Below are 23,179 nucleotides of genomic sequence, written 5' to 3' on the forward strand. Positions count from 1 at the left end.
AGAAACCTTCACTTAAAACATTTTATGGTCATTTCAGACTTTCTTGGTCAAGATAGAATTTCTTGATTTCTTCCTCACCCATAGTTTTGAAACTTTCATCTCTGTCTTTTCTGATTATAAATGGTATTATAATCCAATCAGATTGGATTATAGCTTTTAAATCTATCACATTTTAGTCTAATTTTTTCCCCATCACTGCAACATGGTATATAGTAATTAAGAACTGTTTCCTGGAATCATATTGCTTAGGTTCAAATCCCAGTTCTCTGTACAGTTTCTGTGGCCCAAGTTAGGTTACTTAACCTTGCTGTGCTTCAGGGTTCTTATTGGTAAAATTGTAAAATTATTAGAACAATGCTGGGACATAGCAAGTGTGTTGTTTATCAGTCTTGAGTATTAGTATTGCTGATTCCACCATCACCACCTGCCCTCCCATTCTAGCCCAAACCTCCATCATCTCTTAACTGGGACTATTGCATTAGCCTTTTAATTGTTTTCTATATGTATGTGCTAGTCCTCTATTCACCTGCCCTAAATTCCATTCTAACCCATTCTCCTACAGTAGATGGGATGATTTTTCTCGAACATAAATTACATAACATTATTCCCAGGCCAGAAACATCCTCAGGGCTTTGCACTCATTACACTTGCTGAAAACTTCCGACTTCCAGAGCTTTATATCTAGCCCCTGCTGACCTTTCTTAACCTCATCTGTTACCTCACTGCTCTTTCCCCACTGATACAGCTGTATTGCTCATTCTTCTTTGAATGGAGTGAGTTATAGTCTCCTCAGGGTCTTTGTACTGTTTGTTTCATATGCCTAGAGTAAATGTTTCCCTTGTCTTCACCACGTAGATCTTCACTTACATTACCTTTTGGCGAGGCCTATATTGACCACCCAGGCAAAAGAAGCCACTCTGACAGTCTTTATTTTATCATCCTTATTTTAAATCTCTGCCAAGAGTTTAACATTGTCTAATATTTGTATTTGTCATATCCCTTCTCCACTAGAATGTTAGTTCCAAAACTCTATCCCCACATTAGTTCAGAGTGTATCCCTAGTCCCTAGTCTACTGCCTGGCTTCACAATAAAGTGATTGAGAAACTTCCAAGAATAATACAGTTACCTTTATTTTTTACTTTATTTGCCAATTTTCTTAATCTGTAATACAGTGTCCTGAATGGATCCAAGTGCAGGAAAACAAAGCCTTCACTTAGCTTTTTAGGCCTTAAGCTAGAATCAGCTCCTAGTTACCAACTAGGCTCTTCATTGAGTACATATTAATAGTTGGGTTTTCCTAGGATTTGTTGACCACTGAGTTAACTGACCTATCTGAACATAAAAAGTTTTATACAGCTTCCAGTTTGATTTTGCTTCAGTATAACACTCCTTGAAGTCTTGTTTTATACAATTCTTAACTACCAAAATGCTCTTAAATGAACCTGAAAGATTAAGTAGTTTTCATTTATTGACATTTATTTTGTTTAGGCATTGAAAGGTATAAAAAATACGTGATAGAGCTTGTTATCTGTCTAGAAACTTAAGATGATTCATCTCGTTTTTAATAGTTAACCCATGAGTTTGAAGCTAATATATTTAGTTTAATAATCAAAGACTTGTTTTATGTTTCTAGCTTGAGAAATTTCTGTCATTCTAGTAGGTAAGAATGAAAGGGGAAAATTATAACTTAATAGTGATGAAAGTTTATGAGTAGCTCTATGAAATGAGGAAGAGTGATATGAGAGAGTAAATTATAGGACATCCTTCATTCTAAACTGGAAAAATTTCTAAAATAGCTTCTTTATTTTCAGCCACAGCATGGACAACACCAACAACACAATATCTTGCAGGGATTTCTTTTTTTATATTTTACAGCTAGTCCAAATTTTTCTTTAGTAGTGTTAACATACTCTTTTGTGCCATTCACTATCATTTCAATACTGTTGACACTTTCTCCCTGTTCCTCTACCAAAAGAGATATCTGAATGAAAAGATCCCTTAAATCCTTTATTTGGTTTTCCAGATTAACCAGTTCTTTGTGTCTCTGCTCTATCTCTGAGAGTTGTGCTTTAGTGATACTGATTTCTGTGAGTAAGCTTTCATTAAAAACTTCCCATTTTCCTTGATGAAGCATATCATTTACTTCTTCTTCAGGTAGTTCTTTTCCTGCAACTTCAAGCTGACGGAAAATAAATGTCCTGCACTTCTCTTGTTTTGCTGCTATTGTGTCATTGTATGTAAACATAGTTTGCTGAAAATGGCGGAACATTGCAGCATGCTGAAATTTAAGTATCCTTGTGACCACTGATGATGGACCACTTTCATCCTCTGACTTTTTAACTTCTTTTACTAAATCATCCAAACCTCTGTTAATGTGTTCTGCTTGGATTTTTATCTCTTTTGCAATGCTAGACTCTTTCTTAAGTAGACTAAACCTTCTCATTGAAGCCACCAGACTTTTCTGTTGCTGCCCAAATTTTTGAACATTATCTGTCAAATTGTTAATACTCTCCTGTAGTTTCTGTATCTCATGTAGGTGTCTCTCGGCTACAGGCTCTCTTTCATAAATAACAGCTTGCTGCAGAAACACCCCTTGTTCCTCTGCTTCTGTAGTCGGCACGTCCTTGTCTTTAGAGAGCTCAGTTTCCTTTGTTCGTTGCTTCAGTTCTGGAAGTCGGTCTTTCATCTTCTTTTTTCTCCTAAAAGCAAAAATGATTGTGTTGAACAAAGGAAAAATTGGTGTTTTCCCCCAGTAGGAGTTGGTTTCACATAGCTACATCTATCTCACGGGAAAAATCCTCATGGTTTTCTGAGAAGATGGTTAAAAATAAGAAAAATTGATAAGAATTTTCTCATAAAGATTACTCAACTAGGAAAAGTAATGTAAAATGTCTTATAAACTACTTTGCGTAATTCAGGGCTTCTGTGAGTCCTATTCAGTTGTGTAAAGTAGCTGAATAAGCAGTGATAGAGAAATAATTGCCCCAAAGTAAGTTCTTCAGTATCATGATACTGCCACAGAATAGTTTTTTCTTGATTTAGGAAGATTTATCTTAGAATGGATGATTTGACCAGGTCTTTTTAGGACTTAAAGGTCACTCTGAATGTGTCCTTATTATTGAAGATACGATTCCCAGTTAATTTGGTCTATGTAATGTTAAAAACATTCTCATTTTGCTGTGCTGTGCTTAGTCACTCAGTCATGTCCAACTCTTTGCGACCCCATGGACTGTAGCCCATCAGGCTCCTCTGTCCATAGGGATTCTCCAAGCAGGAATACTGGAGTGCCATTTCCTCCTCCAGGGGATCTTCCTGACCCAGGGATTGAACCCAGGTCTCCCTTATTGCAGGTGGATTCTTACTGGCTGAGCCACCAGGGAAGCCCATATGTGTAATTCAACTAAAACCAGTATAGTGACGGGAGATTCCATATGAAAGCCTTAAGCAATATAGATAATGATGAATTTATCTTAAAATTTCTCAGTCTTCTGGAATTGACTAACACATTATTTGACATAGCTTTGTTTACATAAATTCATAATAAGTGGTGTTTTTTATAGGATATACAAAAATCTTATTTGAGAGACACTGATGATATTGACATTTACTATATCCTGTGTTGGTAGTTATTCAGGGAATCAGTTGGTGTACATAGTTATATATGGCGATATGCATATACATGTATAATAATATGCATATGTGAATGAAGTGAATAAAAGGAAATCCCATGTAAATAAAATACTTTATTTCCATAGTTAATCTTGACTTTAGAAAGGCATTCAGAATACCTTTCATGATATTTTTGTGGATAAGAAGTCTTAGGGAGTTACAAGTAGCTCATTGAACCACATGTGATATCAGTATCAACGAGGAGAAAAGGTCTCTAATATTATGCTGTTATACTATCACACTCAGTGTTTGATACATTTATGCAAATAGTTTTTATCAGTTATTTGGATGTCATAGAAGGCATTCTTTTCAAAATTGTTGATGGTGCAAGATTTAGAGAGCTCTTTAGTATGTTGAAGTACAGAATTGGGATTTGAAAATTAAAATATCATAGAACACTATACTGAAATAAATATATTTAACTGAATAGGTGTAAAATGTTTCACCTAGTTGTTTAGAAAACACCTTTACATCTATAAAATGGAATACCCTTGAGTTCATAGCAGGGCCTATGAAAATCACTAGAGATTTAGTTAATTTTGAGCTTTTAATCAAAAGTATCAGAATAATTATTGTGCTTTCATGAGTGATAGTGTTATGTTTAGACCGACTAAGAAAGATATTTGTTTCACTGATTCTGTGCTAGTTAAAGCAGATAGGAAAGGGACTATGTTAAGTATGAGATGAAAATTCATAAATGGGGTATTTTCAAACTGTCATGGAAAGGATGATATTGGAAGGCTGTAGTATATGGAGAGTTGTTGAAAGAAAAAGAGATATTTATTCTGAAAAAAAGAAGGTGTAGGGAATATCTGCAACTGTTTTCTAAAATGTGTAGGTCTGTATATATAAGAGGGATTAGACTTTATTAGGCTTTACTTGGCATAACTCCAAAAAGCAGCAGGTGGAAATTACATGGAGTGAGGTTTGATTTAGTATAAAGAAGGCTTTTCACATAAGTAGAGCTCTCTGAACATGGAATGAACTGCTTCATGACATAAAAACCTTGCCATCTCTAGAGATGTTCAAGATATTATTGAATGATGATTCAATCAAGGATATTGTAGAAATGATACCTTTATTACATAAAAAGTTAAACTAATATTCCTTTGCTTTTAAGAAATTGACATTCTGTCAGATAATTTTTGAAGCTTACTTTATGCAGAGTTTTAAATGCTGTATTGTATGTTCAATAATACCTATCCTTGAGTAATTACTCTCTGAAAGAGGGTGGACAATATACAGTTAAACAGATAAATGAGATAACTTTAGATCTTGATAGATCAATTAGGCAAGGCCTCTCTAAAGAGCTATTTGAACTGTAAGACCTAAATATCAAGAAGATGAAGAGCCAAGGAAGTGTATCCTGAAAATTAGACACGTGGTGCCGGAGCAGTGAATTGGACTGCTGTGTTTTAAGGACAAAATTAATGCCTGTGTAAATAGAAATCAGGCTTCACAGGTGGCACTAGTGGTAAAGAACCTGCCTACCAATGCAGGAGACTTAAGAGACTTGGGTTCGATGCCTGGGTAGATCCCCTGGAGGAGGGCATGGCAACCCACTCCAGTATTCTTGCCTGGAAAGTCCTGTGGACAAAAGAACCTTATGGGTTACAGTCCATGGGGTTGCAAACAGTTGGACACGATGTAGCTACTTTAGAGCTTTAGAGAGAAGTAGAAATTAATATGAGCAGTAACACCAAAGGAGTGAAATCAGGACTGTAGGCAGGGATCAGATCACAAATGGCCTTGTGGGTCAAAGTAAGGAGTTTAGATTTTATTTTAGATACAGGGGATGACAATTAAAAGAGAAATAGGATATTGACCTGAGGTTTATGTTTTTAATAGATCACTATATTCAGTTCAGTTCAGTTGCTCAGTCGTGTCCGACTCCTTGGGACCCCATGGACTGCAGCATGCCAGGCCTCCCTGTCCATCACCAACTCCCAGAGTTTACCCAAACTCATGTTCATTGAGTTGGTGATGCCATTCAACCATTTCATCCTCTGTCATCCCCTTCTCCTCTCGCCTTCAATCTTTCCCAGCCTCAGGGTCTTTTCAGATGAATCAGTTCTTTGCTTCAGGTGGCCAAAGTACTGGAGTTTCAGCTTCAACATCAGTCCTTCCAATGAACACCAGGAATGATCTCCTTTAGGACGTACTGGTCGGATCTCCTTGATGTCTAAGGGACTGTCAAGTGTCTTCTTCAACACCACAGTTCAAAAGCATCAATTCTTCAGTGCTCAGCTTCACAGTCCAACTCTCACATGTATACGTGACTACTGGAAAGACCATAGCCTTGACTAGACGGACCTTTGTTGGCAAAGTAATGTTTCTGCTTTTTAATATGCTGTCTAGGTTGGTCAGAACTTTCCTTCCAAGGAGTAAGTGTCTTTTAATTTCATGGCCACAGTCACCATCTGCAGGGATTTTGGAGCCCAGAAAAATAAAGTCAGGCACCGTTTCCACTGTTTTCCCATCTATTTGCCATGAAGTGATGGGACCCAATTCCATGATCTTAGTTTTCTGAATGTTGAGTTCTAAGCCAACTTTTTCACTCTTCCTCTTTTACTTTTATCAAGAGGCCCTTTAGTTCCTCTTCACTTTCTGCCATAAGGGTGGTGTCATCTGCATATCTGAAGTTAATGATATGTCTCCCGGCAATCTTGATTCCAGCTTGTGCTTCATCCAGCCCAGGGTTTCTCATGATGTACTCTGCATATAAGTTAAATAAGCAGGGTGACAATATACAGCCTTGACGTACTCCTTTTCATATTTGGAACCAGTCTGTTGTTCCCTGTCCATTTCTGACAGAGGCAGGTCAGGTGGTCTGGTATTCCCATCTCTTTCAGAATTTTCCACAGCTTATTGTGATCCACTCAGTCAAAGGCTTTGGCATAGTCAATAAAGCAGAAATAAATGTTTTTCTGGAACTCTCTCGCTTTTTTTCTGATCCAGTAGTTATTAGCAATTTAATCTCTGGTTCCTCTGCCTTTTCTAAAACCAGCTTGAACATCTGGAAGTTCACAGTTCACGTATTGCTAAAGCCTGGCTTGGAGATTTTGAGCATTAGTTTGCTAGCATGTGAGATGAATGCAGTTGTGCGGTAGTTTGAGCATTCTTTGGCATTGCCTTTCTTTGAGATTGGAATGAAAACTGACCTTTTCTAGTCCTGTGGCCACTGCTGAGTTTTCCAAATTTGCTGGCATATTGAGTGCAGCACTTTCACAGCATCATCTTTTAGGATTTGAATTGCTCAACTGGAATTACATCACTGTATAGAAAATAGTTTTCTGATGACCTCCAGGAGAGATCTGGATGATGAAATTAGATGGAATAAATGGGAACCATTTGACATATATTTTGGAGGTGGAAGCAATAGGATTTATTGGTGATTTTAACGTTTCAGCAGCATGTAACCACCATTACTTCTTGAAATGGTTTCAAGTGTTTCTCCTGACTTTCCTCTTGCCTCTTTGGCTCTTCCTTCATCTTTTTCTCCTCTCTGACTTCTCCTTGTCTTCCCACCTCTGAATACTGGAATGCTTCCACATGCAGTTCTCTTTTTATCCACCATTGTTTTCAAGCCTCACAGCATTAAATACTGTCTGTTCGCTGATGACTCAAAATTATATCTCATGTATAGACTGCTCTCATAACGTCTGTCTACTCAACAGCTCCATTTGAATGTCTGTGTCTAAAGACAATGTCTGATCTTCCTCCCAATTCCCAAACTGCTGCTCCAATTCAGTAAGTGGCATCTCTTCTGGTCTCTTCTTGCAGTCTTCATCCAAGTTACTTGACCAAAAAATTTGGAATAATTCTGAATATTCTGTTTTGTGTCCTCCCCACTGCCCCGGCATCCCCCCACACCTTATATTTAAACCAATAGTGAATCTTGCCAGTCTCTTTGGTGAACTACCTCCCTGGCTCAAGTCACCACCATCCTTTCTCACCTGGATTATTGCAATTGTCTCTTTGTTTCTTCCTTTGTATCCCCTTCTCCTTTGCCCCTTTGGTCTTTTCTTAATATAGACATCAGAGTTAAAATGTAAGTCAGATCACATCATTCCTATGTCTAAAGTCCTCCTATTAACATGATCTCTCACAGGAAAAGCCAGAACCTACAAGGTCCTGTAAGGCTTCCCTTAGGTCTCTTTCCCTCAGTCTGTAAAGAGTCTGCCTGCAATGTAGGATATCCAGGTTTGATCCCTGGGTCAGGAAGATCCCCTGGAAAAGGAAATGGACTTTACTTTCACTCTTCACTTTCATGCATTGGAGAAGGAAATGGCAACCCACTCCAGTGTTCTTGCCTGGAGAATCCCAGGGATGGGGGAGCCTGGTGGGCTACTGTCAATGGGGTCACACAGAGTTGGACACGACTGAAGTGACTCAGCAGCAGTGTAGCATATTAGATCTAAAATAATTATGTTAGCATTTGTATTAGTTAGGATTTTGCATATTAGAATTTTTCAAATTAAGTACTTTATAATTTAGAAAAAGAAAAATAATTTGTTCTGATCTCGTATACCTGTGTCATGGGAAATCTACTAAAAATTTTTGAATTCTAGTCTTGGCACCATGAAGAAATTGGCATTCTTATATTTTCTTCTGCTGTACCTCATAGTCATAGTATGAGATAAGACAGGAAGTGAGGTGTATTGCATTCCTATTTATGTACACAGACTTATGTATCCTATTCATACATACATGTATGTACATATACATACATGTAGCTTACTATGATTTTTATAACTACATTGTACATAGCAGGTATGATGTTTGTTGCACTATTTTTTAAATTGACTTCTATTCCTCATAATATGGGGAAAAGAAAAGAGTATTTGAGGCTTAGATGAGAAATAAGGGCAGTGGGTATCAAACCAAAACGGATTTTAATTTTTTTATTCATGTGCTAAGTAGTTAAAAATTTTTTTTAATTTCACAGTTGTGAAGACCTGCAGTGTGTATAATTTTCTCTTTGATTGCATGGCTTGAAAAAAATCCCGAAATAAACTCTAATATACTAATGGCAAGTTAGGTTCTTTTATTTTTTGTTTTAGTTATCGATGAATCGATGAGTGAACAGTGCCATTGTGCCATCAAAAGCCTCTTTTTGAAGCATCATAGTTTAACTTATTTTTAAAAAAAAGAGAAATAGGGTATTTCAAATATAGTAGCACAGTATACTTTTGCAAAGTGCTTTTAAGGAGGAAAATTTTACTGTCACTGATTTTGGAAATGAAGATATTTGACTCTAACCCTTGCAAAGGTGATCTTATCCTGGGTTTCTGTGTTTTTGGAAGAATAGTTTCCTGAAGGAATACCACAGCTTCATATTTGAATAAAAGATACTTTAAAGAACTCTTTAAAATATATCAATATGTATTTCATATTCATTAATCATAGTAAATTTACTAGCAAAAGAAATATTTTAATCTCTTTTTCTATAAATCTATATATGTTACTGATATTAAAGGAAAAACATTTCCTTTCAGTGCATGTGTGTTATAGTAAATGATATTTATATAAAATCAACTAAAGTTTTACTGTGTTCATCTTGTGTATGTCTTCATTTATTTCTTTTGAACATTTAAAATATATTTATGTTCAGGATCCTTTTACATTGTTAGGCTATTTCGGCTGTTGCTGTTGCTGCTAAGTTGCTTCAGTCGTGTCCAACTCTGTGCGACCCTATAGATGCAGCCCACCAGGCTCCTCTGTCCCTGGGATTCTCCAGGCAAGAATACTGGAGTGGGTTGCCATTTCCTTCTCCAATGCATGCATGCATGCTAAGTCGCTTCAGTCGTGTCCTACTCTGTGCGACCCTATGGATAGCATCCCTCCAGACTCCTCTGTCCTCAGGATTCTCCAGGAAAGAATACTGGAGTGGGTTGCCATTACTTATAAATAGTTCCTTTGTTTATTGTGGTCACCGACTTTTTTTCTTGGTGTTGGACAAATGTATTTAGTAAACTTCATCAGCAGTTGATCTTCAGTAGGGAATTATATAGGAATGCCCCGAGTGCCTTGCATTATGGATATGTTCTTACCTCATTTTTATGATTGTCACAACTATGAATTTGACATACTCAAACTATCATAGCCCAGTTAGTATACAGTTGTCCCTGCATATTGTGGGGGATTGGTTCCATGATGCCCACAGATGCCAAACTCCGTGGTTACTTAGGTCTCTTATATAAAATGATGTAATATTTGCATACAACTTATATATATCCTCTTGTATATTTTTACTTTAAAAATATACTTCAAGTCATTTATAGATTACTTATAATACCTAATACAATGTAACTGGTATATAAATGTTTATAAATAAATGTTCATTTCAGTTCAGTCGCTCAGTCGTGTCTGACTCTTTGCGACCCCATGAATCGCAGCACGCCAGGCCTCCCTGTCCATCACCAGCTCCCGGAGTTCACTCAGACTCACGTCCATCGAGTCAGTGATGCCATTCAGCCATCTCATTCGCTGTCATCCCCTTCTCCTCCTGCCCCCAATCCCTCCCAGCATCAGAGTCTTTTAATGCTATGTAAATAGTTGCTGGTGCATGGAAATTTCAAATTTGCTTTTGGGAACCTTCTGGATTTTTTCCTAAATATTGTCCATCTGATGTTGGTTGAATCCATGGACATAGGACCTGCAGATACTGAGTGTGTGGGCCTGACCTTTCTCTAGGGATTTCTATAGCTCAGGTAGTATAACTATAGGCCTGATTTTTCTGTAGTGATTTTGTAGCCTGAGCGAATACATCACTCCTTGCTGTAGTCCTGGACAAACCAACAGAGATTTTCCTTTTTCTGTATGCAGACTGTGTTCTATTTTTTTTCTGGTTCAATACTTTATACAGGAAACTTGACTTTAGTTCCCAATTATGCACACTCTAAACCCCAACCTCTAAGATAAAAGTGTTTTCCCGTAGTAGCCAGTGGTTGGTTGTTGTTGTTTAGTCACTAAGTCATGTCTGACTCTTGTGATCCCATGGACTGTAGCCCACCAGGCTCCCCTGTCCATAGGATGTCCCAGGCAAGAATGCTGGAGTGGGTTGCCATTCTCTTCTCCAGGGGATCTTCCTGACCCAGGGATCGAGCCAGAGTCCCCTGCACTGACAGGTGAATTCTTTACCATTGACCCAGTAACCAGTGGAGTTAGCTTTAATTCCTGCTCTCCACTTTGGCTCTGAGTGTTTTTGCTCTTCATTTCAGGCACTTGGAAATTTCCCTTTCTTATTTCAGATATAATGATGTAATTTAGAAATTTGTCTCTCTTTTCTTTTTCCCCATAAGATTATATCAAGCACTTCTCTAGGTTTCTAGCAAGAGGAGGAATTTCTTTATCTGTGCATCTTCACTGAAAGTCATAGGTGATTACTTTAAAGAGTTTACATAATTCAGATGTTCCTTAAATCCTTATATTCATCTCTGTAGATACTAACTTAATGTAGGTAATCGGGTATACTTTCATTGTATAGATAAATTGCGTTTTCCAGTAGTTGCATACTCATAACTATATGTATAACTATTTCCAATTTATCTTACGATCTTCTTCTATCTTCATAAATTATAATATAAGCAAAATGAGATATCTAAGTATATTAGAATTTAAAGTTGGGAGAGACAGAGTTCATGAAGGCATAAAATATTAAGCACATAGTTGTGACATCATTTAATTGTTTAGGTTAGTGAAATTGACGATACTACCGTTTTATGCAATCTTTTCTGTACCTTAAATTTATTTTTTTAATATCAGAAGAGCTCTATCCAAATATGTCATCTTTCAGCATGTTTAATGCACTGCTTTGCTATACAATTTTGAATTTTACTGTTAATAACTGATTGTATCTTTGAGCTTAAATGTAATATTTGCAAAAAGAAAGTTAGAACACTGATTTATAAATACAGTAATTAAATTGACAATTTGTTCTCTGAAATACAAAAGCAAACTTGTATGACTAAAAAGTTTCTCCACCCTATTGCAGATAGGGAACATTTCTAGGAACAGAAATATGAATAAAATTTTTCTAACGCTTTAGGAAATATGCCCTGGGTCGATACTTTATATAATTTATAGAGTTTTTAAAAGTAAGACATTTCTTTTTATAGTTACTATTATCTGCCTGCAATGTGGAAGACCCAGGTTTGATCCCTGGATTGGGAATATCCCTTGGAGAAGGAAATGGCAATCCACTCCGTATTCTTGCCTAAAGAATTCCACGGATGGAGCAGCCTCGTTAGCTACAGTCCACGGGGTCTCAAAGAGTCGGACACAACTGAGTGACTACATTTTAACTTTTCACATTGAATAAACATTTCAAGAAATGTTTATTTAAATGTTTATTTAACATAAATGTTTATTTAAATGTTTATTTAACATAAAATGGAATTTTTTTTGCTTTTGTGTATGAAGACAGCTTGCAGCATTTCCCTAGTTCAAGGTGAAAGCAGCTATTATTGGAATGTTCACCTGTTTGGCTGCTTACAGGAAGAAAAGAAACTAAAAAAAATATTGGGAATTATGTTGATTATATCAGTTTAAATTATTATACATTTTTTAGTAGTGCAACCTTTGAGTGCTTTTTAAATTCTACTTTTTGTTTAGTGTAAATAACTGTAAAATTAACTCTTTAACAATAGACTATTTTGTTTAAATATTAAGACTCATGTAATTTTAAACTCTCTCATATCTGACTAAAGTAAGCTGTACACATATAACATTTTTATATTAAATTTAAAATTGCATTGTCACAGAGGTAATATGTTCTGGGTGTTACATAGTCAGCTTTCACATTTACCCTTAAAGCATTTACTAATGGAAATATTATTTTGATTTGAAATATTATCTATTAAAATCTCACATAACAATTGTAAAATAACTTTGAAGAAATATCAAAAAATAAAACATGTTTTGATTAAGCCTCTAAACTTAAATATGAAACTACCTGTGTAGTTTGTTTGCATTTAAGTGATGATGACTTAAGTTTTTAAAATTATCAAGTCAAATATAATATTGATATTAAATTTTATAATTTAAGTACTAACTGAAACATCTAAAAATTGAGTACTTAAAAAAAATCGAGTATGTCAGTATTTTACAGTAGTCCTTTTACAACACGATTATTTTTTAATTTCCTCAAATTAATTTTAAAGATTCTGGGAAACAACAATGAAGAAATTAAGGCCTTATAGAAAATTTTCTTGAATTTTTAAACATTATACATATGTGGCAGGTTGGGTATAAACTTCTTTTAGGAATTAAGTGGAAAAATGTTCTCTAAAGCAAGCATGGTATAATTTATATAGTCTGTTTATAGAGGAAAGAGTTTGAGGTTTGTTTTTATAGGTTCTGACCTTCTAGTGTTTCCAAAATGGAAAGATATTTTTTAAAGGACTTAAAAGGAAAAGTTGATTTTGTTTGCAGTGGTCTATTTCTGCTGCTGCTGCTGCTAAGTCGCTTCAGTCGTGTCCGACTCTGTGCGACCCCCATAAACGGCAGCCCACCAAGCTCCCCCGTCCCTGGAATTCTCCAGGCAAGAACACTGGAGTGGGTTGCCATTGCCTTCTCCAGTCTATTTCTAGGGACTCTAAACTCCAATCTCATTCAGCCTATCGATAGTATATGTGAACGGATCAGCTGCCTGTAGCCTGGTCCAAATCTGAACAAAACAGGTATCTTCAATTATCTGTTGAGTTATTTTTAAATGTCACAGGTTTCAATCTCTGGATGTCTCACATTAAAAGTACAGAAAAGAGTGGTCTGTTTACCTTTGTCTTGTTCCTTTGGCTTGTTTTTGTTGCTTTTCCACCTGCGTAGTTGGAGTCTTGCCTGTGAGAGAAAATCTTGAGTACCATCTGTAACATTTTATTCATATTTTATTTAAATCTCTGTCTTATAGTTCATAGGCTAATCTCTGTATGGGTTTCATTTAGTTAACTTAATTGAAAGCCACATACTGAAGTCAAATAAGTTAGATATAAAGTTGTTTTGCAGTTCGTATCAAGTGAGAACAAATTGCTTACCTCACACCTGGAGAATCCGGTTCTGCCTGTTAGCTGCCTATTCTTTAGATTAAAGGAAGACTGTTTTCACTGGAGCTAGTTGGTAACAGGAAGTCCTTGTTAAACTGTCTGCTATAGAAAACTTGGCACAGACTCTGAAATTCCTGTCCTATAGTATATATAAAATACATTACTCAGAGAAAAGGGCGTTTGTAATTAAAGATTACTTTGTTTTCTAAAGGTGTGAAACCTTGCTAAATTGATGGAATTTGGAATAAATAGGAATGAAAAGAACCTTGGATGAAGGCTTTTTGTTCAGTTTACTTTAAAATAATTGAATTCTATCTTATTTTAGGGAATTTGCTTCGCTGGTGGCTCAGCTGGTAAAGAAGCCTCCCGCGACGCAGGTGACCTGGGTTCAATCCCTGGGTTGGGAAGAATCCCTGGAGAAGGGAACAGCTACCCACTCTAGTATTCTGCCCTGGAAAATTCCATGGTCTGTGTAATCCATGGGGCCGCAAAGTCAGACATGACTGAGCAACTTTCACTTAGGGAATTAAATAGTTGAATTCCATCTTATTTTCTTAACTCAGAAAATTACCAAATTGCAGAACTACAACAGCCAGAAAAGAGATAGTATCTTTAAACGTGCAATTTTACTTTTCTTTTTGGTATGCCTGCTATTTTTAAGTTTCTTTCATAATTTTCCACATGCAAAGACTGAAATTGCACAGTGCTGTTATGCTGTTTATTATATCAAAAATTCAAAATTAAGTTTTACCAGAGTGAAATATTTGTAGGAAAAATCATACATGAAATTTCTCTTGCATGACTAACTTATCTTACACTTTTCTTTGCCTAATGTGTTATGATTTGAGGATGAGAGGCGGGACATTGCTATAATATCTATCAAAATATCATTTGTATTTATTCTTTGGTTTAGTAATCCCATTTCCTGAAGTCTGTTCCCACAATAAGGAATAATACCTTCACACACTTAAATACTCACGGCCCTTTTTGTAAAAGCGAAACATTGAGAACTACCCATAAACACTGCATGTAGTTCTTTAGTGGCTGAGTAAATGATGAAACATGCATATAATGAACATTTTGTTTATTAGTAAAGAATATAGTAATAAAGATGATTTCTTTATACTGCTTCAGAGTAATTTTAGGATTTACTGTTTGAAAAAAAAGCATAGTGATTCACAGAAGTGTATATAGTATGCTAACTTTGGAGGAAGAAAGGGAAGGTATAGAAACACATATAAACACCCGTTAACCAATCACTACCAGTGAATAGTCAAGGTGCCCAAATTGTGGTCTTTAAAATACCATTTTTTCCATGTTGAAAGTTCATTCATCCTTCCACTGTACCCTCCCTGACTTGTTTTTATAGTTAGAGGTTATAAGTAAAATTGATGATACTGCCATTTTTATGCAGTCTTTTCAGAGATATTGGTAGTGATGTTTTAGGAGTAAGCAGTGTTGTCACTGGGGGTGATACTGATTCAGAAACACTTAAAAGAATAAATTGTAATGTGTATCTGGTTTGGATCTGAATTTGGACATTACACTTAAAAAAGATATTGAAGAATATTAATTTTTTTCAGAGCTTAAGTGTGACAGTGGTATTAGAATATTTTAAAATTTTGGGGTGAAGTGATATGACTGATGGGAACATGGAAGATAAATAGATGAGCAAACACGGTATCAATTTTTAAAGATAGGTGACAGGGTTCATTAGATTGATTATTCTACATACTTATGATATAATATATATTTTCCTGAAATACTACCAGACCGTTTCCAAGACAGTGTTTTATTACCTTTTGACCTCTGCCATCTGATTGGAAAATAGTTGTTTTTCAGTCGCTCAGTTGCGCCCAACTCTTTGCGACCCCATGGACTGCAGCACGCCAGGCTTCCAGGAAAACAGTATTTTGTGGTAATTCCTAACTCTTTTTAGAACTTGTTTTGGTTTTTTCACTTGTTCCCCAGTTTGTTCCTAATTGAGTATAAGGTTTTCTATGTCCAGTGCTGTGCTAAATACATTAGATAAAAGTGACCTCATTTCTCCAGTAAATTGCACTTTTATGTGAACACATCCACACCCTGGAAATACAGGTTAGCTCAAATAATACAAGCTTTGAATGAATATTTAGGTATGTGAAACACGATGCAGTTTGTATTTTAAAGAAGAGAAAAGACTTGGGATAAGGGCCTTTGCATCACAATGCAGCAAAGATAAGGCTCTAAGGTGAAAGGGGTAACTGATGGCTGAGTGCTGTGGAAACTAGTCCACTTCTTTTTCTGTTTGTACTTTGTTGTTGGCCTGTTGACCTATTGCTTGTTTTCTTGACATTTCTCTTTACTTGATTTCCCTTTTATAGGCCAAATCTTAAAAAATGTTTACAAACTTAAAGGAAAAATGATAGAATAAAAGATAGTACATTGTTCTGTAAAGCCAGCATGTTCTGTAATCAGCAGGGTTAAAACTTTGGAGTAGGAACTTGGTGAGAATGTTTTTAAGCAGCTGTCTGATTGTATATTTGCTGTAAATCCACTTCACTTATGTCTTTCTAGGTTGGCAAATAAACAGGATAAGGAAGGGGCTCTAGGAGAAGCTGATGTGATTGAGTGTCTTTCTCTGGAAAAGCTCGTCAATGAGCACAAGTGCTTGTGTCAGATAGTAAGTGTTGAGGCTTCTTTTGCCCTATAAATTATATTTGGTATAACTTAGTTTTTGTAAAGGTGGTAAGCAATAAGAGGGTAGGCAGCTAACAAAATAATTTATTAGTGTTTCTTTTTAAAATATTTTACCAGGAAATACATAATCTCACTGTTCATTTGAAATTACTTAATACAGTGATATTTGTTTTCTGTTTAGTTGTTACGGACTTCTTTAAAATATCTTCCATTATTTCAAAGACTTTAGATTTGATTTTGTTTCAACATTGCTGACAAAATATGTAAGCTATACAAACATGTTATTCTATAAATATTATAAAATGGTGGAAGTATAAATACACAACTTATACTTAGGAAAAGTTTACAATGAATTTTGAAAGATTATATTAGAGTTATCCTACAGTCTTAAAGATGAACTGAGGAATTTAATTATTTATTCTTGGTTTCAGAAAATGATTGTTAAAAGATGCTTAGTGCCATAAATTCCTTGGTGTAGGAAATTAAAAGTTTCTGCTATTTTTATTATGTAGTGTTAAATAGTAGTAGTATTAATAGTATTTTTAATAGGTAGTTTTCTTCTGTAAGTTCAGTTTTGTCAGTCAGTGATTTTGTTTAAAATTATCTAGCACTGCCAACTACTAGTGTCATAATCACTCTCAAAGCTTACAGGTATAATCCATAAAACATTTCAACTCATGTACATACTAATGTAGTAATCATTGCAAAGATGTATTTTATAAGTGAAAGAAGCAGGTGCTTTATGTCATTAATTTAACGAGTTAATTGATTTTGATTCTCCAGTAATTATACTAATGGTTTATGAATAAATATTTGTAGAGAACTTTTAGTTTTAATCTTTAAGTCAAATAAACTTCTGTTTTTAAGGAACCTTGTTCAGCAGTCTTGGGATATGGAAAGAAAATTGACAAGTCCATTAAAAAGGGCCTTTATTGGCTACTACATATCATTGCAAGGGACTTTGATGCCTTAAATGAACGCATCCAAAAAGACACAGCAGAACAACGTGCTCTTGAGGAGCAAGAGAAGCGAGAAAGGGCTGAACGCGTGCGAAAATTACGAGAAGAAAGGTAAGATGATTAATTATATAGCACAGTGCATATGAAAAGCCAGAAACACCTTACTTTTATGAATAGTTTTTTAGTTTGCCTATTCAGGTTTTTCTTGGTAAATTTTTTTTATTTCTGTGGACTTAACAGGTTTGGTTGATAGAGTTCTAATTTTCCTAATGGTGGTATAGTAGTTATATTTATTGCTGAGGTATTTATCCGTCACAGTTTTACAATTTTTCTTTCTTTATTTCTTATGACAACCTTTAGTGCAGTGGTTCTCAATCCACAGGGTGATTTTGCTCCTCAGAAGACATTTGGCAATGTCTAGGAACATTTTTGCTTGTCATGGCTGGGAGGTGGAATGCAATTGGCATCTAGAGGGTGGAGGCCAGGGATGCTGCTAAATGTTCTGTGATGCACAGGACAGTCTCCCATAGGAAAGAACATGTCGTAGACTGAGATACTCCTCATTAGTGTCAGTGAAGATAGAAGGTAAGCTGTTAGTGTGGATCAACCAGCTGAAGCAAAATGCGATCTTCAGCACTAGTTTTTGTCTGGAAAAATGAATTGCACTATCTCAGGTTTTAAAAACATGTTTTTAAAACTATTTTAAAAAAGTGTTGCCTAAATGGAAATTTTTAAAATGTTTAGCAAACTCTAAATTAAAAAAAAAATGTTTACATAAATTCTACCACAGAATCAGTTATAATAATATTCATGCTGGAATAAAATAATACTCAGATTTGATTACACGCATGCATGCTAAGTCACTTCAGTTGTGTCCAACTATGTGCGATCCCATGGTCCATAGCCTGCCAGGCTGCTCTGTCTATGGGATTCTCCAGGTAAGAATACTGGAGTGGGTTGCCATGCCCTTTTCCAGGGGATCTTCCTGACAGAGAGATCTAATTGGCTTCTCAGATTTGATTAGATGTTGGATTTAGTTCTTAATCCCAGGATTTCTCTTTCTTTCTTCATTTGATTGTTACATGTCAGGGGAGGGAAGAAACTAAAAGATTTCCAAGTGAGCCCTTGTGGCATCCAAAGTTGTCTTCCAGCTACCTAAGTAATATTGGCCTTCTGTGTGCTTTAACAGTTGCAGCCTGGTAGACAAGAACCCACTAACTGTCCTTGGTGATGCCTTTGTGAGGTGCTCCTTCGCACTGTCAAGGAAATCCTCTGATTACTGTTATCTTTCATTTAATTCAGAGTCAGGACTTACCTCTTGGAGAGATAACTTTTCTATCCTCAAGTGCTCAATAACATGAGCAGATCAGTGACATAGGTCTCTCTTGAACCAATAAGAGGTTTTAGTTCCTGTGAGAATCTTTGATTTTCTATTCTAGTATATATTTTCATGATATAAAGCTAAGTACACCCAACCATTCATGTAAATATACCTTCTATGTAATTATGAAAACAAAATATATGGCCATAGTTTTCTAAAGGCTTCTTTGGTTTTCCTCTACTTAGAAAACAAGCAAAAAGGAAAAAAAAAGATTGAATAAAAGAAATTTAGTCTTTTTTTTTTTTTCAGTTTTAGCTTTTTCCATAAAGATATTCCAGATCATGTTATGGCTGGCTTTTCTGGTACCCCTCTCCCCTTTCCTCCTTTCTCTTAGCCATGCCACTTGTGGTCTGAATCCTCTCCTGTTTAACAGAATCCATAATTAAATTTAGATGAGAGTGTTAAAAAAAAAACTTTTTATTGTTAAATACAATTTAATAGGTTTTTAGATTTTTATAGGTTTAGATAATTTTGAAAAAAACAGTAAAACAGCTATTATTGGTATATGAAAATAGTATGTTAAAACCAGATACCTGAAATTACTTACTAATAAATAACATTAATAATGAATAAGTGTCCTGTAAGTATGTTTATATACAGAAAGCTTTCACATACATTAATTTACCTGAAATAGCTCTATGAAATAGGTATTTTGTCCACATTTATGGGAAAGCTGAGGCTCAAGTATGCAGATAAATGACCAAGGTCACAAAATTAGTAAATTGCAGATCACTAAATCTTGGCTTTCTAGGTTTAGGATGAGAGAATATATCTTTCCATCATAGAACTTAATAAACGCCATAGTAATGAACACTGACGTTGTTCTACTATACTTAGTCTACTTGCAGATCTAAAATAGTCATGTTTCTGTCTATAGCTGCTGCTTTTAATAATTTATTACCTTTATCTCTGGGGCAACATTAATTTTAAGTCACAGAGGTAATAAAAGTCTCAGTAGTAACTAATATAGAAATATTTATTTGATTTGAGTGGCAAAGGGCAATTTATTTTTATAGCCTTTTCTACTTATGCAAAGCAATAATTGTTATCTAGTTCATTTATGATATAGAACTGTACACAGCTCTTAAGAGGTTTAACAGTAGAACTTATCTAGTTACTATTAGAGAAGAGGATAGCATTGGTTTGGGAGGGTAATTAATAAATTGATAAATATAAATCTTTATTACATAGAAAAATAATCTGTACTGCAGACATTAAGAAGTCAGTCATAGAGAATGTCATTTTTGTCATCATTTCTTTCTTTTAAAATTCAAACGATTAATCTTTACCTGGAGATAGCGGCCTGTTACCTGCATTAGGATAAATTCAAAGCCATATCCATATGTTTAAATACTGAATTTAATAGCCATAAACCTATTGCAAGTGTTCTTAAACATGGTTTATCATTTTCTCATAAGGAATTCCAAATTTTTTCCTTCAAAATATAGAGAACAAAGAGAGCAAGAACAGGCTGAACTCCATGGAACCAGTGGTATGGCTGAGTTGGACCCAGAACCAGTTATTGTTAATCCTTTCCAGCCAATAGCATCTGTAATCATTGAGGTATGGATAGTGGCGAATTAATTTTTATATTTTATAAAGTTGGAAGTTCAGAAAGGAGGTGAGGAGTAGGGAAAGGAGGCAGGGAGATAGAAGTATTTCTCCAGGGATTAATTATTTGTAAAAGAAATTAAAAGGGGCAGACAGGCTAAAGGTTTGCTGCTTTTTCTTCCTCTTCAATCTTCCCTTCTGATCTCTTATAAAAAGGATGGCTGCAGAATTCACTGAGAATGAAAATGAAGATAGGATATACAACTATCTTATCGTTCTGATAAATACATTTTGTCACATATCCTATAATAGTGTTTACTCTTATTTACATTGTCTTTATCCCTGTATATTGCTATTACTGTCCTTTTACAGTAATATTTACATGTTTATGAAGTATTAGAGTATGTAAATGACTTTCTATTTTCCCAGGATACTTAATGTTTGAAACTATGATATGTTCTTTTATATTTGAATATCATTTAATTTTAAATGTCAGAAGTTTAACTAAAATTAATTTGTAGATTTTAATCATAAATTAAGGGTGAGAGAGAGTGTATGTGTATGTGTGTGTGTTTCTATATCTGTCCGTCTGTGTATCTGTGTCTTTGTTTTCATTTTCTACTGATGTTCAGAGTTTGCATTGGTCCTGCTTAAATCACTCCCAGCAGCTATGCTTCCTCAGTGGCAGAGCTTCCTAAACCACCTCTTCATTCACTCAGAGCTTAATGTGGCAGGTGGCTCGAATGACCCACCTGTATGCTCCATCCCTCTTCCCCTATCACTGCCTCCTTCCACACAGGTATTCATCTGGAAAGGTGGATGATTATTTCTTCTTGGGGCTGCTGCTGAGGAGGGAGGCAGCTCCACAGGTAAGAAATTGATTGTATAGTTTTTGGTTGTTTTATTTTTGCAAAATAGTTGGTACTATGAGATATTTGGTTTTAAGTTACTTAAGAAATGAAATAAATGGAAATAAATGATCCTTTTTATCAAGCAAGTTTTCTTCCCCCCAAAACTTCTCCTTTAAAATATTACCTGACATTTTTTTCCTTTGATTTTTATCACAGATAATGAAAATGGTGAGATGTTGGTTCCAGAATACACAATGAAACAATAGTAACAAACAGAGTTATATATAAGCATTTAGTATAAGAGAAAAGTGGCATTTCAAATCTGGGAGAAAAAATATATTGAAACAACTGAAGAGTCATTTAGAAAAAAAGTAAAATTATTGAACACTGTATACCAAATTAAATTTTAAAAGATTTAAATATTAAAAAAAGACACCTTAGAAACACTTGGATATAATACAGTTAGACATTTGTAAACTTGGAGGAGGAGAAACTTTCAAAGCAGGACAATGAGGCCACAAATCACAGAGTGAAAAATCACAAAATGGGAAAAATAAAGTAGATCTTATTATATATTCAGTTTTTAAAGAGATGTTCTACAAAGTTAAGGACAAAAAAAAATCTAATCGTAATGAAAAATATTTGAGAAACATGGGACCAAAAGAAAAGAAGAATCCTTAAAAAATTACTGTGTAAATAATGAGACTCTAATAGAAAAAAGGGCATTGGGTTATGATGGGTAGTTCCTTATAGAAAAAATTTAAATGGCAATAAGGATATTTTATAACTTACCTTCAGTAGTAATAAAAATAATAAATCAACACTGAAGTAAAAAAGTATTTATTAGTTGGTGGAGATATAAAAGATTGATAATGATTAAAACCTGGAGGGGACAATGGCAATCCACTCCGGTATTCCTGCCTGAAAAATCCCACGGACAGAGGAGGCTGGCAGGCTGTAGTCCAAAGGGTCACCAAGAGTCGGACACAGCTGAATAACTGAGCATGATGATTAAAAAAGCACTAAAAAAGATGTGGGGTGGGGGACTTCCCTGGCAGTCCAGTGGTTAAGACTGCACACTTCCAATACAGGGGGTGCAGGTTCGATTCCTGGTGGGGAAGTAAGATCCTACATGCTGTGCTGTGCAATCAAAAAAAGGAAAGATATGGGAAAATATCACTCTTTCAATCCTTTTCCAGTGGTGTAATTTGACATTAGTTTTTATGAAGTAAAGTTTGTAGTATGTCACATTTTAAAATGTGCTTTACCCTTTGATCCAGAAGCATGACTGTTAGGAATTTATTCTGGAGAACTAATTCAATCATTGTATTTCTTGTAATAACGAAAAATTGAAAATCACGTCTTTGTCCATTGAGTGGGAGTTGGTAAAATAAGTTATGATAGAATTATTCAAAATAATAGTGTAATTGATGAAAGTAGTAATAGCTTACACATACATTATAATATAGGGAATCCCTGGTGGCTCAGTGGTGAAGAATCCACCTGCAATGCAGTAGATCGCCTGCAATGCAGGACATGTTGGTTCCATCACTGGGTCAGGAAGATTCCCTGGAGAAGGATATGGCAACCCACTCCAGTATTCTTGCCTGGGAAATCCCATGGACAGAGGAGCCTGGTGGGCTACAGTTCATGGGGTCGCAAGAATCAGATATGACTAAACTATAGCATACGACTAAACCATAGCATAATATAATGCTTTCATAGCTAACACTACTATGTATGTATCATGCAATATTGTAAGCACTTCATAAATTGATTGACATAGAAAGAAATATGTATTCTTAAATCTTTGATTCTTTTCTGTTTAAAAATATACATGTGCTTGTGCTTAGCTGCTCAGTCCTGTCCGACTCTTTGTGACCCCATGAACTACAGCCTTCCAGGCTCCTCGATCCCTGGGATTTTCCTGGCAAGAATACTGGAGTGGGTTGCCATTTCCTTCTCCAAAAATATACATAAATATGTATATATAGAGAGGCAGTCACATTTGTGTGTGTTTGAGGATATGTATGTCTGTATGTGTG

At 35.4% G+C, this 23,179-nt stretch overlaps 2 protein-coding genes across 6 annotated transcripts in view; one reads left to right on the plus strand and one right to left on the minus strand.

Moving 5' to 3' along the window:
• The window catches only part of ARL13B (ARF like GTPase 13B), a 76,562-nt gene that overhangs the window by 39,810 nt on the left and 13,573 nt on the right, over positions 1 to 23,179 (plus strand). For 4 of the 5 annotated variants that reach the window (XM_070367987.1, XM_005892970.3, XM_070368010.1 and 1 more), the window contains 3 exons: positions 16,270 to 16,375; positions 17,260 to 17,462; positions 20,181 to 20,295. In XM_070367987.1, coding sequence (XP_070224088.1) covers positions 16,270 to 16,375; positions 17,260 to 17,462; positions 20,181 to 20,295 — 424 coding nt within the window. Of the gene's footprint in view, positions 1 to 16,269; positions 16,376 to 17,259; positions 17,463 to 20,150; positions 20,296 to 23,179 lie in introns of all 5 variants that reach the window. The other variant, XM_070367993.1, reaches the window with a different exon arrangement.
• Positions 688 to 13,872, minus strand: STX19 (syntaxin 19). The gene is made up of 3 exons (XM_005892969.3): positions 13,705 to 13,872; positions 13,450 to 13,510; positions 688 to 2,700 (listed from the first exon to the last, which is right to left on the minus strand). The coding sequence occupies exon 3, from the start codon at positions 2,685 to 2,687 to the stop codon at positions 1,809 to 1,811; it is 879 nt and encodes a 292-aa protein (XP_005893031.1). The 5' UTR covers positions 2,688 to 2,700; positions 13,450 to 13,510; positions 13,705 to 13,872; the 3' UTR covers positions 688 to 1,808.

Source organism: Bos mutus, chromosome 1, assembly GCF_027580195.1.
Source record: "Bos mutus isolate GX-2022 chromosome 1, NWIPB_WYAK_1.1, whole genome shotgun sequence".
Classification (NCBI taxonomy): Eukaryota; Metazoa; Chordata; class Mammalia; order Artiodactyla; family Bovidae; genus Bos; species Bos mutus.

What these genes read in the sequence shown, in the direction of transcription:
- STX19 (XM_005892969.3), bottom strand. Translation starts at nt 2,687, where the DNA reads ATGAAAGACCGACTTCCAGAACTGAAGCAACGAACAAAGGAAACTGAG.